The 18,327-nt window shown below is 40.2% G+C and overlaps 1 protein-coding gene across 2 annotated transcripts in view; it reads right to left on the bottom strand.

The window, feature by feature from the left end:
- The window catches only part of RGL1 (ral guanine nucleotide dissociation stimulator like 1), a 157,250-nt gene extending 144,467 nt beyond the window's left edge, over window positions 1-12,783 (bottom strand). For both annotated transcript variants that reach the window (XM_044267277.1, XM_044267279.1), the window contains exon 1: window positions 12,637-12,783. In XM_044267277.1, the coding sequence (XP_044123212.1) occupies window positions 12,637-12,768 (132 nt within the window). In that variant the 5' untranslated portion in view covers window positions 12,769-12,783. The remainder of the gene's footprint in view (window positions 1-12,636) is intronic.
- Between the last annotated feature and the right edge of the window lie 5,544 nt (window positions 12,784-18,327).

Here is an 18,327-nt window from a genome sequence, read left to right as displayed (position 1 = left end):
ACTGATTGCAAAATGATTCAATTCCACTATTCCATATTTACTATAGTAGAAATTGATTTATTTTAGATGACTCATGTAATGATATCTGCCACTTGATTTAGTTTTATTTATTTACTTTTGGCATGTTTAATTTTTTTAAGATTTTTTTATTTACTTATTTGACAGATGGAGATCACAAGTAGGCAGAGAGGCAGGCAGAGAGAGAGAGAGAAGAGGAAGCAGGCTCCCTGCTGAACAGAGAGCCTGATTCAGGGCTTGATCCCAGGTCCCTGGGATCCTAACCTGAGCTAAAGGCAGAGGCTTTAAACCACTGAGCCACTGAGGCGCCCCATTGACATGTTTAATTTTTAGAATTGTAAAACATGCACAGAAACATAAACATATATAATCATGTTCATTATTACCACTATCTATAATTGACAAAAGTTAATAGTTTTGTATGTTACTTTCACTTTATTCAAGACTTTTCAAAGGGCCCAAACTCAAACGGTTTTGTGATCAATCCTGAGTTAACTAGAGACAGAAAAATGGAAATAATATTAATCAAGCACTTGCTATGGGCCAGTCATTGTCCTGGATGGTTCACATTCATTGTATACTCAACCTTCCCCAAAAGAATATTTTCATCCACACTTTACAGACCAAGAAACTGAAGCTAAGAGGATTAACTACTTCCCAGAATAATACATCCAATAAATATCACTCTATGCTCAAACCAAATTCTAGCTGAATCCAAAACTCCATGAGGCTTTCCCCTTTATGGCCTACAACCTCAAATCCTATCATGCTTGGAAGGAACTTGCACTTTTTTTTTTTTTTTTTAAGATTGTATCTGTTTATTTGACAGAGAGAGACAAAACGAGAAAGGGAACACGAGCAGAGGGAGTCGGAAAGGGAGAAGCAGGCTTCCCACTGAGCAGGGAGCCCCATGCAGGGCTCAATCCCAGGATCCTGAGATCATAACCCAAGCCGAAGGCAGCCGCTTAACAACTGAGCCACACAGGTGCCCCACAACTTGCACTTTTTGAGCGAGAAATGTACTTTCACATATGTTATGTATCCAATCATTTAGAAACGGCAATTAAGGGCTTACTATGTCATGTCTGCTAGCTCACAAATGCGCAGAAAATTAAGTTAACCAGGGCACTGCATTCATAAGCATTCTGGTTAATTTAGCTGAAGAATAAGAATTAAGTGGTGGGCCAATGCCATGGATGTTTCTCCACCGCACAAGAAACATGCAACCATGGGAGTAATGAGAAAATAGCATCAAAAGACTGCAGAGACCCCAAGGGGGTTAGGGATGACAAACAGACAAGCTACATTCTGACGGGACTGGCCCCTGAATGTTTCTCCTGGTCCTACAATGACTACAATGTTGCAATTGTATATGAAAAGCTTTTACAAGGTGACTAGATATTTAAGAGTCATACTGAAAAACGGGCTGTCACTTATGACTTCTATAGTGTCCTGTGTTTTTGTTTTCATAATTAAAAAGAAATGAAACCAAGGGATGAATAATTTGGCTCTTTTCTCCATAGAACTCAGCTCTCAGTTCAAAATCTGATGGTTGCTTAATGGTCCCATCTGTGTGGCTCTCAAGTCCAAGTCTGATCTAGTTAACCTCTGCATCCTCTTCCTTGTCATTCCTGCCTCCTTTCAGAAAAGGGGTGACACCTTGATGGCTGTCCTAAAGGGATGGTGTGTCCTTATATGTATACTTTGTATCGAGGAGCTTGCTACATTTCTTACAATAAGTCCTGCGTGTTTGGGAATCACTCACTTTCTGTGATGCTATTGTCAGCGGTCTGCATTTCACTTAGTAAATTATTTCACTTAGTAAATTATACGACTTCTGGACTCCAGTTTGGGATCCTAGCTCCATGTTGCTTTCACAGATCCCCTACTCTCAATTATTCCTTAAAAATAACTTCTCCTCCCACCTGGATAGGCAGGATCCTTCCAACACAATGTTTCAAGTCTCTGCCATTTTTAGCTCCCTTGATCAACATTTTTACTTTGAAACAATTCAGATTTGTTTTCGCCCAGTGTTCATCCTACTTAAAATGAAAGTTTTGAGGCAACAATGAGTTAGTTTACAAGCATGATTTGACCATAAGGGTAAACAAGAGTGGGTGGAGGGGTTATGTGCTTACTGAGGACTCTTTCATCAGGCAATTTGCTTTTATTGTCGCTGTATGTTGACTATACACATATGGTGTTGATTTTTCAGAATTCCAATAAAATTGTAATGGTTCCTCTTAGTGGCAAGTACATGCCACAGAATAAAACATACAGTTCTGGATCTTGAGTCTGCCCTTTTACGATGTCAGAGAAAACACCACTAACCCACCCCCACCCCCCCACAAGCCACCGCCAATTCTGTCACTTGGGTGTTCTCAGGTGTTCGTATCAACATATGAAAATGGTTGTTTATCTGTTCCTTCCTTTGTTCATTCATCCATTCATTCATTCAGGAAACACCTCAGCAGTGTAGTGATGTAACTTTGAACAAGACAGACATAGCACCTGCTGCAATAAATGGGTAGATTATAGACTTCTATAATCCAAATTCTTAACCCTCACCTATTCCTGACATGTAGGCTCAATCTTTCCAGTATTTGAGTTACTAGCTCAGCAGAAACCAGGAAAAACAATAACTTTGTAGTCAGAATGTTATCCAACTGTATATTATTTATTTTATTATAAATACTGGTAAACAGTGGTCAATAAATAGTTTTATATTCCATTAAAAAAAAACATAGTTCCTCCTGTTAGGAGCTCACAGTACAGTGGAAAAGATGATAAAATAAGCATTATGTGATAAATATACATAATATACATTATGTGATAAATATATATAAAAAAGGCACAAAGTTGCTTTTCAAAAAAAGTTAGGGGAAAATGACAAGGGCACGTAACATAGTGTGTGGAGAACAAGGAAAATTCCCAGAGTCTGAGTGATGAGTAGATGTTAGCTGAGGAAGGAGAAGGAAGGGCATTCTAAACAGAGAGAACAGTGTGATGTGCAAAGACACTGGGGTTATTGACATCGGAATGCATTTTTTTAAAGAATGCTACTCTTGGGGCACCGGGGTAGCTCAGCTAGTTGAGCCTCCAACTCAGTGTTTCAGTTCAGGTCATGGTCTCATGGCTCATGAGACTGAGCCCTACATCGGGTGTCTGCTTAGGACTTTGTCCCTCTGCCCCTCCCCTCCTCAAGCTCTCTCTCTCTCTCTCTCTCAAGGAGGTGAAAAAAGAGAATGCTAACCCTTTCCAAACAGCAAAGCCCACCCCTCCACCAGTCTTTACCTCACTGATATTTTCTTCATGTATAAAGTTTCCTGGGATTCCTAGATCAGGGTTTCCCATTACGTAGATCAGGTGAATTGCTCAGATGCCAGGTCACAAAGGAAGAGAGTTTGTAGTGAAGATTTTCAACTATTTCCTCTCCTGGGCCCCTGAGAAAGGATGGGCTTTTAAAATAGCTACTCACTGCTGTGGGAAGACATGCAAACTCTCCCACATACCCTGCATTTGTAACCCAAGAACAAATGTAAATAATGTCATTTCTTCCTCATGTGTGCCCCCTTCAAGGGGAAACGCGCTTAAAAATGACTGAAGACACTTCCTTTCCCTTTCATGGGAAAGATTTCCATTTGTAAACTCCTCTCCCCCAACCCCTGCCTCTTTACTGCCTCATGCCAAGCTTTTCCTGACATAATGGGGGTTTCAAGGGAACAAAAAGATTCTGAGGTTTACAGTGAACACACTGTGGAAAACAATGGGCTGAAAGAGAACTGCTTTGCTAACTTTTTCCTGGAGACTTACAATCCCCATGAATGCAAGCCCCATGAAGGAATGACTTCCAGGACCTCAAGAAACTTGTCTTTCTTTTCCCTCCCTCCTTCCCTCCCTCCCTTCCCTTTTTCTTTTCTTCCCTCCCCTTCCCTTCCTTCCTTTTTTCCTAAGTTTACCTGCAGTCTCCTTTACTCTCTCTATTAAAATATAAAGAAATGTTCATGTCTGATATGGTAAAGGCAGGGTTTATTCTAGAACTAGGAACCAAACAGAGCAGGATAAGTTGATCACAATTGCTACTAAATTGATTACTACAAAAGAGCTTTTTATAGGAGAAAGCTCTCTTCCTATCAATCCTGTCTAATTTTACCCTCTAGAAGGGTTTGTCGTCCCATTCAAATCATCACCTGAGCCACCTGAATCAGCAGCCAGCATAACACAAGGTTTAGAACACTGCCCGTGCACTCCCGTGCACTCTGATCCCCGAACACGGCCCTGAAGAGCGAGTACGCACACTGCTAACCTGTCACCCCACCTCACACACAGGGAAGGGGGCAGTCGAGTTGAGTGGTTCTGAAAAGCCCCTCTCTGGTCACTACACCACGGATATTTGTGTATCTCAACACAGTGCTGTTTAGTTGGGCTTGACTGTCTTCCTGCCTGAGGGATGGCTCTGTAGGAACTTTAATGAGGGGAGTCTTGGGGCACCTGGGTGGTTCAGTGGGTTAAGCTTCTGCCTTCCGCTCAGGTCATGATCCCAGGGTCCTGGGATCGAGCCCGCATCGGGCTCTCTGCTCAGCGGGGAGCCTGCTTCCTCCCTTCTCTCTGCCTGCCTCTCTGCCTGCTTGTGATCTCTCTCTCTGTCAAATAAAATAATAAAAATTTTTTTAAATGAGGGAAGTCTCATTACAGTCAGGCAGTTGTGACCATCAGTTCCAATTCTACAGTCAGTTAAAAACATAGAAAGGATCCTGGAGTGTGGGGCCTTCCAGATGGTAGGGGAAATCCTAAATCCAGATAGCAAGGATTAAAAGCAGCTGCTATACAACAGAGAGGCCAATATGGTGTAACATTTTGTACTCTTCCCTCATCAGAGATTTGTTCAACAATAATAAAAGTCTGCCTCTATTGCTTATTATGTAGCAGGCACTGTTCTGAGCACTTTACATATTAGAACTCAAAAAATTCTCATAACAACCCTATAAGTATATCATTTTTATAGAGGAGGAAACAGAAGTACAGAGAGGTTAAGAAATTTGACAAATTCACACAGCAAGTCTGGTTACAGAGTCCATGCTCTTGGGCACTCTGTATGTTCTCTGTATTCAGTAAATATTTATCAAGTACTTACTATGTGCCAAACACCATGAATATTATTGGACATATACAGATGAATAGGACAGAGGCCTTGAGGAGCTGACATTCTAGTTTAGGAGAAAGCAATACATAAACATACGAGTCCCACTCACGTGATGAGTTTTATAAGATCGATAAGCAGACGTATTATGAGACCACATAGTGTGGTCACTAACCTGGACCCAAGGAGTCAAGGATGTCTTCCTTGAAGAGGTGGTACGCAAGCACCTTTTCATACCAACGCTGAAATGTGACCAGAACGAAGATCTGATGTGCAAAAGATCCCCTTTTGGTTTAGACTGTGAAACTTATTAAAAATGTTATGCCCTGGTCTTACCGTAACATGGTCTTATACCGGGCAACTTGGGACTCTGGTGACAAGAGCCAATGGAAAAAAATCAGAAGATGTAAAGTTGGCCGATTGGAACTGGAGAGACTTCCTGATGACAAGGGTGTGCCCCATGGTAACAACAGACTGATGAGCAGTGTTTCATGGGCACAGGAAAACATCGATGTGATTCTGGCAGGTTTTAATGTCCAAGGAAGTGACAAGTGCTCAGGAAATGGGTAAAAATATCCAGGTTCCAAACAATCAGACTGTTCACAGCTGGACCCCAATCATCAGCTTGGGGGATGTGACTGAGAGCTCAGCTGTGCAGAAAAGAGAGCTACCAAGAATGTAGCAGAGTTTTAGGGATCCATTTAAATAGAACGGTGTTAAGGGCAGGGTGCAATTCTCCATGAGATACTGGCATACTGTATGAGAGAGAGAGATGGAACTCCAGCCACACACACTGGGCCAGTGCTTTGAGGAGTGGAAGAAAGTCAGGACTCAGTGGGCACACTGGTGTTTACTCACACCAGACACTGCAGAGCCACGCCCTCTGAAAGCAAGACTGGTACCATTTATTGAGCTGAGGGTCCTGTCCTGGCCAGGATTAGTTAAAGTCTGGGCAAGGAAACTAAATGTAGAATCATATTGACTTAAATAATTTTGGTAGACAACTTTGTGAGAAAATAAGCATAGAAAAATGAAGAGAGGGGCGCGTGCATGGCTTAGTGGGTTAAAGCCTCTGCCTTCAGCTCGGGTCATGATCTCAGGGTCCTGGGATCAAGCCCCACATCGGGCTCTCTGCTCAGCGGGGAGCATGCTTCCCCCTCTCTCTGCCTGCCTCTCTGCCTACTTGTGATCTCTCTCTCTCTCTGCTAAGTAAATAAAATGTTTAAAAAAAAAAAAAAGGAAGAAAGAAAATTGAAGAGACAAACCTGAGTTTGAACATTACTCTGTCACTTACCAGCTATGTGTCTTTGAGTATGTGCCTTAACCTCCAACCTTCAAAATCCTGATGAAAAAATATCTTTAGCTCTGACAGATATACTGATAAATATGAAAGTGCCAACTAAATACAGTTCTTGACCCGGGGAAGGTGCTCGATCAATGGTATTTTCCCTCGCTTACAGGCCACAACTGAATATATAAAATTCCATTTCTCACTTCTGATGATACATCTACTTTACTCATTCCGTGACGAGTGTGATTTAATCTCCAAAGCATGCATAATGACCACATTACTATTTCTTCCTCCAAGAATGTGATCTTACAATGTGGGGTCCCAGTCCTGGTCCAGATAGAGAAGAAGAGGTCGTATGTCCAATCTCCATACAGGCATTCACTAGTTTAATTTCGCACAGAGAACATCTCTGTTCCATAGCCACAAGACAATGTTGCTTATCTTGGCAGCCTTCTCACAAATGTAAAACACTGAACACAGATAAGCCCAGTGGCACAGCAGATGACTCAATGCAAATTCAATCAGCAATGAGCAAAAAAACAAAATGTCATCACCACTAAGTGCTATCTTATGGTGAATCAAATGAATTGCCTTTGTACCCACAGCTGGCAATATTTTGGTGGATGTAACAATTTAGAGAAACAATGTATTAGTGTAAAATAATGATTATATGATTACATAAAGACTACGAAAATGTTTTGTCAATCACTCATCAGGTTTATATCCTCATGCTTTGGGTTTATAGTGTAATAGAATTAAAACTAAGGAAATGATCTCAAGGACAACGGATCTAGCTGAGAGAGAGAATTCCCATCCTGAAAAAAGAACAATCCCAAATAATTCCCCACTGAGCACTGACTAGCACAATGTAGATGGAAAAGAAAGAGACCTAAGTGGGTGAGGTTTTGAAGTGCTCGAGGCTGTCCTTCACATGTCTGACAAAGTAACATTTCTAAAAAACAAATCCAACCATGTCACTAGCCCCGCCTAACACCCTTCATTGACTCCCCAAGGCCCACAGGAGAATTTCTGAAATTCTGGGTGGAGCACATAAGACTTTTCATTACTTGGTTCCTCTCAGCTTCATCTCTTGCCATCCCTTTTCTGCTACAAATGCCCCAAACTTCAGGATATTCTCTCTAAATACTACCCTTTACACAGTTTTCACTCTTCCAGGAATATTTTCTCTCATTCTTCTTCTGAAATCCTATTTTCTGGGCTCATGTATGCTTTTCCTTTAAAAATGAACTCAAGTGTTAGGCTAGTATGTGATTAAGACATCAACTCTTATTGTGTTAAGCCACTTAAATTTTTGACAATATTTGAGAAAGCATTAGTGTTACTTTAACTAATATAGGTTTTATTCCTTTAAATGAACCCAAGACTAACAAACAAAACCCAGGAATGGCTCAAGAGAGAGAATCTACAGGGAATCCCCACTGCATAAAACTAGGACCCCAAAATGTTATTCCCTCTGCATTCAGATGAACCAAGAATGACATGCCCTCCACAACAATACCAGGAAAGTTGCTTATCTTAAAATATGGCAGTGAATATGAGCAGGCATGGGCTGGGAAGGGAGGAGTCAATTCCCCTTGGAACTAATTATCACAAATACACCCACCCACAGGCTTTTAGCCTATATTCACATTGAGTAGTATGAAAACTTCAAGCTAAGAATTTCCTTTAAAGCGACTTCCAGTTGGTAGTGCTCCCAGAAGTAACTGCAAATTCTCAACAGAGAAAGCTCCCTTTATTCCAAGAAAAATGAACCCACAGTCAAAAATCATAAAACCACAAAGAAACAAAACATCATGTGCAAAAGACAACAGAAAGAACAGATAGCAAAATAAGATCCATAGCTATTAGAATTGCCAACTCAGAATATAAGACTATTATATTTAAATATAATGGAGGAGAAACACTCCTCCATGAATCTCTCTTGTTTCTGTATGTCTTGATTTCTATGCCAAATGATCAAGGCCTGGCTGATCCTTACCCAGATCATTTTTGAGGCCTGTGTTTGCAGCCCATTATTAACCTTAAAGGATATGGTAACATCTCCTACTAGGAGAAAGTGCAGGCTTACTTACTGTCTACTATAAACTGGAAAGTTTCCCAAAGTCAGTGATCCTTTCCTGTGCAGGCAGGTATCTAGGCCCTGGGAGAACTACAGCATAAGGAGCCAATAAAAACATGCTGACACTCTGGTTACTGTTTCTTCTGTCTCTGAGACAGAGAAGTCTCATGTCTTCTTTCAGTATCTATTACCTTGGCAAGAAAACTTGCAAATAGTGTAAGATCTCATAACCTTCACAGTTCTTGACAAATAGTCTTCTAATTAAAAACAGGAATACAAATAAAGACACTAAAAAAATGACTAGAAAATTTTAGAAAGAACAAAGCAGAACTTCTAGAAGTAAAAAATAGAATAACTGAAATTTAAAACTCATTGGTTGGGTTAAAAAGAAGATTAGATAGAACTGAAGAAAGAATTAATGAATTGTAAAATAGATCTAAAACTAATCAGAATATAAGACAGAGAGAAAAAAAGATAGCAACTCCAAAAGAGAGGTTAAGGGACATATGCAAAGAGTGTGAAAATCAGATATAAATCTTGTGGGAGTAACAGAAGTAAAATGAAGCAAAAGCAATTATTTGAAAAGAAAATTACAGAGATGTTTCCAGACTGATGGAAGAGAGCATTCATATATTTGGGAAGCCCTATGGGTTTTATTTAACCCAGGAAGTCAAATAAAAAGAAACCCACACCTCAACACAGAAGAATGAAACTACAAAACAGCAAAAATGTAAAGAAGATCTAGAAAGTTAGAAAAGACATTATATCCAAAGGAATAAAAAATTAGTCTTTTAGCTAGTTTACAACAGAAACAATGGAAGGCAGAGGACAATGGGATGTTTTTAATGTACTGAAAGAAAGTAACCTGGAATTCTATACCCATCTAAACTATCATTCTAAGAGCAGGCTCAAAATAAAGGCATCTTCAGACAAAAAGGGGAAAAAAAAAAGATTCTTGCTCTCGTTAGCCCTTCCAGTAACCTGGAATTCTATACCCATCTAAACTACCATTCTAAGAGCAGGCTCAAAATAAAGGCATCTTCAGACAAAAAGGAAAAAAAAAAAAGATTCTTGCTCTCCTTAGTAAATTCTAAAAAAAAAAAAAAGAGAGAGAGAGAAAGAAAAAAGTATCTAAGATGGAGTGATATATATCAAGAATTGATGAGTTAAGAATGAGATTCTATTTTATAACAATGAGGTCCAAAAAATTAAGAAATATGACAATTAAAAAGTTTTCAAGGATGTAGAATAAGATAAATGTTATGCACTGCTAGTGAGAGTGTAAACTGGTACTGTTTTAGAAAGCAATATAGCAATAATTTGGATGTACCCAACTAAAAATTCACCTAACAGGTATTAACCTAGAAAGATTCTTATGCATGGAGTACTCTTACACCAGGGCACAGACATGCATAAGGATATTCTTAGCAGATTGTTCATAATGGCAAAAAAATAAATAATTAAAAGGGTCCATGAACATATGAATAAACAAATCATAGCATAACCACATAACAGCATATTATTCAACAGTAAAAATTAATGAATTACTACTAAATATCTTATAAACAGTGAAAGAAGTGAGTCACCAAAGAAATAAGACCTATATCATATATATATATATGACCAAATAACTAGTTTGTTTAACTAAACAATGTTGTTTGGGGATACCTATATATTTTAAAAACATAAAGAATGATCAAACACAGCCTTCAAGAAAATGGTTAACTTTGCAGGGAAAGGAATCAAGGAAATAGGATATCAAAGAGTCCACATATGTATTCAACAAATTGGTAAAGTTGTAGTTCTTAAGTTCATAATGAACTCACAAGTGTCTGTTTAATATTATGCTCTATAACTTAGATGTATATTATTTTGCAGATATCAAATATTACAATGTAAATAAATTAACATTTAACAAAAAAAGAAAAGGAGAAGAGAAAACTTCCTTAATTTGAGAAGTAAAAATCTTACAGCAAAGGGGTATAGGATAAAATGTTGGTGAAATAGTGAGGGTCAACTATTGAAGCATGCCCATTAAAGTCAATAATTAGACAAGATATTCACTGATTATCATAAAGATAGACAATCCCCCAAACTAATCAACAAACTTATTTCAACCCTAGTCAAATTTCCAGCAAACTTTCCTTTTTCTTCATATTCACAGAACCTAACAAGCTCATCCTAAATTCATATCAAAAATGTAAGTTCCAAAAACAGCCAAAACAATTTTGAAGAGCAATATTTCAGTGGACATACCCAATTAGATATCCATGTTTCCTTTAAAGCTAAAACAGTCAAGGAAGCATCACACTATCAGAAGGTGTATGTAAAGAAATATGATACATGAGAACATCACCAACTTAAGAAGAAATTATGGACATTCAAAAATGGTGCTGGGATAATTGACTAGTCATATGGGAAAATTCATGTTAAAAGAACAAGATCCCATTTCAAAACAATCAGATCAGCCAGTATTTAAATGTCTGATAAGATCAGCAACTGGTGAAGATGCGGAGCGGGGGGAATTCTCATATGCTACTAGTGGGCATATAAACTCATATCTTCATCTTGGAAATCAATCTGGTAATAACTAGTAAAACTGAAGGTTTTCATACTTTATAATCCAGCAGGCCATCTACAGGTGTCTATGCTAAAGAAATGTACTACACTACCTTGTATTGAAAAAAAACCTGGCATTAATAAGAGAACAGATAAACAAATGTGACTCAATCAAGAGAATATAAAGAAAAGTAAAATGTGAGTAAGCTAGAACTACTTGTTTCAAGCACAGAAAACAGATAAAGTGGAAACCAAATGTTAAGTAAAAAAAAAAAAAAGCAAGCTATAGAAGTAGATATAGAGTATATAACTTATACAAAATTGAGAAGATGTAAATCAATATTATATATTCGATATGTGGATAACAGGTATGTACCATATATACTGAAATATCCATAAGAATGGCAAATGCCTAATTTGGGGAAAGGATTACCTAGAGGAAACAGGAGAAGAATAAAATCAGGTGGCAGAGCCAGCAAGAGGGTGAGGCAAGCAAGGCACTTCAAAATCTAAAGACGTGTTGACTCCCAAGTTCATGCAAGTGCAGGACACAAACCTACAAGAGAGTGCTTCCTTAAATGTTGTGCCCTTGGCACCTCACTCAACTGACCCAAGTCTTGGTCCTATTAGGTAGGTTTTGTAGAGACTTCAACTGCTCTGTGTGGAGATTTATTCCTTTAAAAAGAAAAAAATCTGTTGGGCAAGTATCCCTACAGAGAGGGTTCACATTTTTGCTCGGGCAGTTTAAGAATGCACTTGTCAAGTTACTTTCTTGAACTATAATTGTCACAACATGTGGATACAGACACTTGGACTCCAAACACAAGTGCTGTGAGGAGTTGCTATAATGGTCTCTCATGGAAGATTCTTCTTCTCTTTACAGAAGAACCAGAAAAAAAGACATGTGACTGAGCTTGGCAGTGAGCCCCTCCCTTCCACGGCTTTGCATCTGGAGCGGATACATACATGTGAGAATGAAGAGAGGATGGGGAAAGATTGGAATTTACACCAGGGGTAATGCCCTGAACAGTTCTTATTGACTTGACTCTTGTCTTCTTTCCAATCCAAGTTTTCAAAGCTTCTCATCAATTCTGTGAGCCTCCCAATATCCTCCTATAATTTCCCATTTTGCTTAAATTCGTCAGGGTCCATTTCTGTTGCTTGGAACCAAAGAGCCCTAATGATACACTGAGGCTCATCCTGTTGAACAATGAATCTATATAATTCCACTTGTTACGATTGATCCTTAGGAATTAACTTTCTCACCATGATTTGATTTCCCACTTAGGACTGGCAGGATTCTAGAAGGAGAATGTCTACCTGTGTATTTTAAGTACTCTCTGTCAGTGCCACCTCTGTTGGCTAAATTACCGTGGCACTATGAATACCCAAGAAACACACTCCTAACTTACTGCTCTCCATTCACGGGTGGCCTCTGAATAAAAATCTGCCGAGCTGGTCTGTGGTGCTGACCGTACTAAGAACTGGGAGTCTCAAGTCAAAGAAAATCTATTATTGTACAAACTCAGTGATTTAGAGTTGTCCTACCTCCTCTGTCTTTAAAACTTCCCATATCCGAGCATGATCGTCCACCAGCCAGTGTCCTGTGCTCTCGACCTTGTTGGAAAGTTTGAATTTAGATGCCACTTGAGTAGGCTCTCCCACAGGTTTGTCCTCCATCTTGAAAGAGCCAGGCAGGAGGCATTACGGACCTGAGAGGAAGAATAAAGTGTGATCCAGGTTAAAACATTAATTACCATTTAAAAAAGATATGAAAGCAAATTCTCGTGCTTGATTTGTGGATAATGAGACCACTGAGGATGGTGTCACAACAGACATCAACTTTCATGGCTCCTTTTTATATTTTAAATATTCATTATTGCTATTTTAATGCAGGCTTCTGGAGGCAGGGGTGCATTCTGATAAGGTGATGGGAATTTTAGAGCAAAGGAAGAAGTATCATCTGCCTATTTTCCCAATTTGCCTCTTTGCTCTGGCCCCCTCAGGTGGATGTAAGAGAAGCCCGAGAGAAATATCTTCGTATGGCCATGCTGTGTGTTGCACGTGGAAAAAGTACTGGAAAGAGGCGTGTTCCTCTTCAAACATCTATCGGGTACTTGTTGATACGAGGTTCCACGCTAGGCATACACAAATCGTTTGGTAGCTTGGCTCTTAACCTTAAGAAGGGTAATGTCTCAGGGCAGAAAGGCTTATAAACTAGTAATCACAATATGGTATATTACGGCACTGTGTGCTCAATGCCATAACACCATTTATTTTTCAAACTGCAATGGAAGCACAGAGACATATTCCCTTTGATATTTATCGGCTGCATTACTTTTCTGAGCCTTAGTTTCATCAGCAGTTGCTGTAAATCCAATACTTTAAAAATGATACCAATTCTATAAAGTTTGCTTCCTTGACATCTTTCCATCTGCCACTGGCTTGTCTGGAATCACATGGTGCCTGCTCTGTGCCATCTTGTCCTAAGGAATCTCCTCGCCTCCATTCAAGTCCGCCTGAATTTTTGCTTCTCAGGGTAACTTTTCTTTCTTTCTTTTTTTTTTTTTAAAGTAAATCTGGTAATGACGTCCCACCTACCTAAAACTTTCCCTAGGGAATAAAATCCTAACTCCTCATAATGGCAACCACGGCCCTCCCTTCCTCCACCATACCAGGCTGCCTCCTCGGCCACCGTTTCTGCCTTCTGAAGGTACATGTGCATCTCAAATATATCCCGTAGCTTCAGGCTTTCTTTGGGACATCTCCTCCTACCCCTCACTCCAAGGGAATAAAGCCCCCCTCCTCCTCTGCTACTCCCTCTATATACTCTGGAAAGGCGTCTATTGGACCACCTCTAACCACCGCTAACACTTGACTACGTTTATTTGCTTTCAGCTCTATTTCCACCTTCTGGTATTTTAAGCATCTTGACACTAGAGATGGTGTCATACACAGAGTAAGTACTAAACAAACGTTTAAGGAATTAGTTAACTCAGTACATCAGGAGAATCCGGTGAAAATCGGGCAGCAGAGCCAATATTTTCAAATAACATGTAAAAGTCAAATTACGTCTTCTCTTTCACCTTTTGATTGATTTCTTTAGTGGGCTGCAGGGTCTTCAAGAGGAAGAGCCAAGTCTAACGTTCATCATGCATCCCCAAGCGGCTCACTGCTCATTAGTTAACGGACTAGTTTTCATGGAAATGGCTTCAAGGAATGGAGCCTGTCTGCAAAAAAGCAGGTCTTATGCTCACATAACCTACAGCCCAAATAAAAGTAGACAACAGTGAGTATTGATAAGCCGAGCAGGGGTGGTTGGTCAGAGGATTTGAGAAAAGCTTCTTCGGCAGCTGACTCTCTTTTCTGCCTCACGCACTCCATCTGGAAACCGTGGAGAGCAAACCGTCTGCTTGCAGAGAGGCATGGTGAGGAAGTTGCTAACCAAAACCACCCGCAGCCCTTCCACACGCGCAACACGGAACACAATCCTACTAGGAAGCAGGAAACAAAACCTTCATAATTAATAAACAAATTCACGGGAGAGGATATGCTAATAAATGATGCCGACACTTACAGCCAAGGAAATAAACAAAGCAGAGTCATGTGGAGGTTTCAGTCCAAAAAAAGGAAATTAAAATAAACAGGCACAGTGGAAACAGGCCAGATTGGTAGGGAAGGAAATTCCATCATTGTTATTGGAGATAATACTGTAAACAACAAATAATAAATCAAAACAAAGTGGAAAAACTACAGAAGATGCTTTGGGCTCTATCCTCCGAGGATCATGGAAACCTAACCGGACGAAATAGACAAACTACAAAATCTCAGGACAAACAATGCAACATCTGTAAGTATAATGTATTTAGGTGACCCCACGGTGACCCCACTCCACCGCTGCCCACAGCTGCTTTCTCATCGCTGCCGTGTGGGTGAGAGTTGGCAAATTGTCAGTATTGGAGACTGAACTCTACTGTGTCCTGGCTTCCCACAGATTGTTCCTTGCCCTGTTTCAGGAGAAGATGCAACTAAATGAGTTTTAGACCATTACGAGGTCCTTGGGAACTAGGCATGGAAGCAGAGAGGCAGCCAGCTCTTTGGGACGCCCTTCAAGCCCTTCAAGATCCTCCACCCCATCTGAAATTTGAGGTCTTCTTACCCATCTTCAGGACCTCTCCTCACTCAAAAAAAAAAAAAAAAGACCAAATATGCAACATATAGTAGCTCCCATGGCATACCAGCCCCCGTGTTGGGATTTTTCACATTATCTCTACACCATACAATAGCCCAGCAAGGTAGACTTCCCCATTTTACAGCTAGGACAAATTCTATGCAAGATAGCTAAGTAAGTTTAATACACCGCTGGAAAGTTGTAGAGGCCCCAGGTGCTTTCTCTCCTAGGTCAAGTCAGCAAAACTTCAACCCCCATCCCCGACCCCGACACTGGTAGAGACCACCCTCTCCTGCTCTTTCCCCCACGGATTAGAGTTAAAGTGTCACTGTCTTAGCTCACTGGCCCAGTAGTGCCCACTTGAGAGGTGGTACATCCGAAGAGTCAATGAGGGGAGAGTGAAAATGATACAGAGAGGGAAACATCCTAGAAAACTAGATCATTCCTTTTCCTTTTTACCCTCATCTCAACTTTTTTTTTCTTTTTCTTTCTTTCTTTCCTTTTTTTTTTTTAAGTTAGCTCTACACTCAATGTGGAGCTTGAATTCACAACCCTGAGATCAAAAGTCCATGCTCCCCCGACGGAGCCAGCCAGGTGCCCCAGCCCATCTCAGCTTCTGACCAGGGAAGACAGATGCTTTCATTCCACCAAACTTATCTTCCCTGTTCTTACTTTTCTTTTCCATTTCATGAAGTAGAGACAGTGTACAGTCATAGCCCTTTTACAGTAGAAATGGCATTTCTCCAGCAATTTTCTGTTTACAACTTTGCGCTTAATTTTGCTTCTGTGTTCTCTGTGATCAGGTATCAGGTATCTGTGATCAGGTATTTGCTTTTCTATACATACAGCTTCTTTTCTCTACCCCGCTTGACCCTGAGAACAACCTGCAGATGATAAAAGCCATGTAAGGTTCTGAAGATGCGTTTGCTTCAAATCCTAGAGCCCTAACATTCCCACCAAATTTTAAAGTTGTGTTTTGTTTTGTTTTTCTTCAATTTGGTTAAATCCAAAGACCATCTTTTTTTTTTTTTTAAGAGGGAGAGAGAGAGCATGTGCGTGAGTGGGATGGTGGGAGAGCGGCAGAGAGAGGGAGAGAATCGTAAGCAGGCTCCACACCCAGCATGCAGCCTGATGCGGCATGAGCCGAAATCAAGAGTCAGAGGCTTAACTGACTCAGCCTCTCAGGCAACCTAGGGGTTAATCTTAAAAATGTTAAGTATTGGGGCGCCTGGGTGGCTCAGTGGCTTAAAGCCTCTGCCTTCGGCTCAGGTCATGATCTCAGGGTCCTGGGATCGAGCCCCACATCAGGCTCTCTGCTCCTCAGGGAGCATGCTTCCCCCCCACCCCCGCCTCTTTGCCTACTTGTGATCTCTGTCTTTCAAATAAATAAATAAAATCTTTTTTAAAAAGTTAAATATCAAGTGATGATCTAAGAACATAAACATCTGCCATTACTAGTAACAGTTCTTGTGATCTGGTAAAAAAATATATCTATAATTCTCACGGATACAACCTTTTTGAAGCATGGCTTTAAAAGTCAGTGCTAGGGCACAATTTCATTGAAATCTGCATTTATTTTATTAATCCCTATGTTGGACTTGGTTTGATAAATCAGTCTTGACTTTTTTGAATTTGACTTTCCCTTCTATCTTAGTAAATAACATATGAGACATTCTTCTAAATCATTATCTTTCTTTTCCCTTCATGTCCCCCTACCATTTTTTTGGAAGGGAATATTCAGAACCTACTTAATATTCAGAACCTTACTGTAATGGTTTGGTGTTTCTAGTCTTTGTCTAGTAGAACCATGTTTCTCTCCTACCCCTGCAGATTCTGTCCTATGTGCTGATTATACGGCATTTCCACTTGATTCCCTTACACACATGCTCTCTTGCTTCTGCCTAAAAAACAAAAACAAAAAAAATCTCTTGATATTTTTTTACCTCAACTCAGATTTCTTCTCATCTTGAAAATGTCTGGTATTTGCCCTGTTTCAGTCTGTTCCCATGATTACTAGTGTTTCTGCCATTTATTTCCTCCTACCTTCTCTCATCCTCATTCTGCCTCCTAATGAGCTCAGGTTCTGTGCACATGAGACAGACTTAAGGCCTTACCTCTGATTACCGTCAAGTCTTTCACCTGAGTGTCTACGTGTCAAGAACGGTCTTTGCATCTATTTACAGGGTTGAGAACGGCACAGCACGGAGAGCGCTGGAAAAGACCTGGGCTAAAACCCTAAGATTGCAGTAAGTTCTCTAACGCTTGGGCAAACCATTTCACTGTTCTCAGCCCCCGGTTCCTCATCTTTAACGTGAATAAAGAGACCATAACCCCACTGAGGCCCCCTACAGATATAAAATAAAGTACTCACCTCATCCCCCTAAATGTAGAAAGCAAAACTACTGTGCACTAAAGTATTTTTCCAGTAGAATTGAGGGATTTATACTACCAAACACAACGGTGAAATGCTGTAATTTTTATAGGTCCCTCACATATTGTACTTATTCCCACAGGATGCACGCATTCACGACTCAAAAATCAAACAGTAGGATATTATCACAACGCCGTGGCATTCACGGATTGAACACCTGAGCTGTGATTTCAGGAGCAACTCAAAATTCTCTAATGCATGGTCAACTGTAAATTTACCCAGGCTTTGTAAGCCTGGTGTTTGGGTGAGCTCAATGATCCTTAGAGTCCAAATCCTGGTTCAGGTAGACATCTCTAATCATAATTGCTACTGCGGTATTCATCAACTGGGACAACCAAGGAGGTCTTAAGATACAGCCTTCCCGATACTGGGGTGCATCCTAGTGGTCTCCTTCTGAAAATAGAGACAGAAGCAGCTGTCTGGAATCTAGAATCTCTGCGTGGCTGGAGAAATGAAGACTGGAGTGAGGACAGACAGCAGACAGGAAGAACTACAGGGAGTCATGGCATAGATTTCTAGCACTGAGCAGCTTTCTTTCTGGGAAAGCAGGGGTCAGACTGCTTCAGAGCAATACTGAAAAGTTGGGTGTGTTTGAAGTGACAGTTGATGTCAACGTATTAGGAGCAAAAGAGATCAT

This window comes from Neovison vison, chromosome 10, assembly GCF_020171115.1.
Source record: "Neovison vison isolate M4711 chromosome 10, ASM_NN_V1, whole genome shotgun sequence".
NCBI classification, from domain to species: domain Eukaryota; kingdom Metazoa; phylum Chordata; class Mammalia; order Carnivora; family Mustelidae; genus Neogale; species Neogale vison.
The sequence above is the reverse complement of the archived record's forward strand: the minus strand, read 5'-3'. Positions and strand labels throughout refer to the sequence as shown.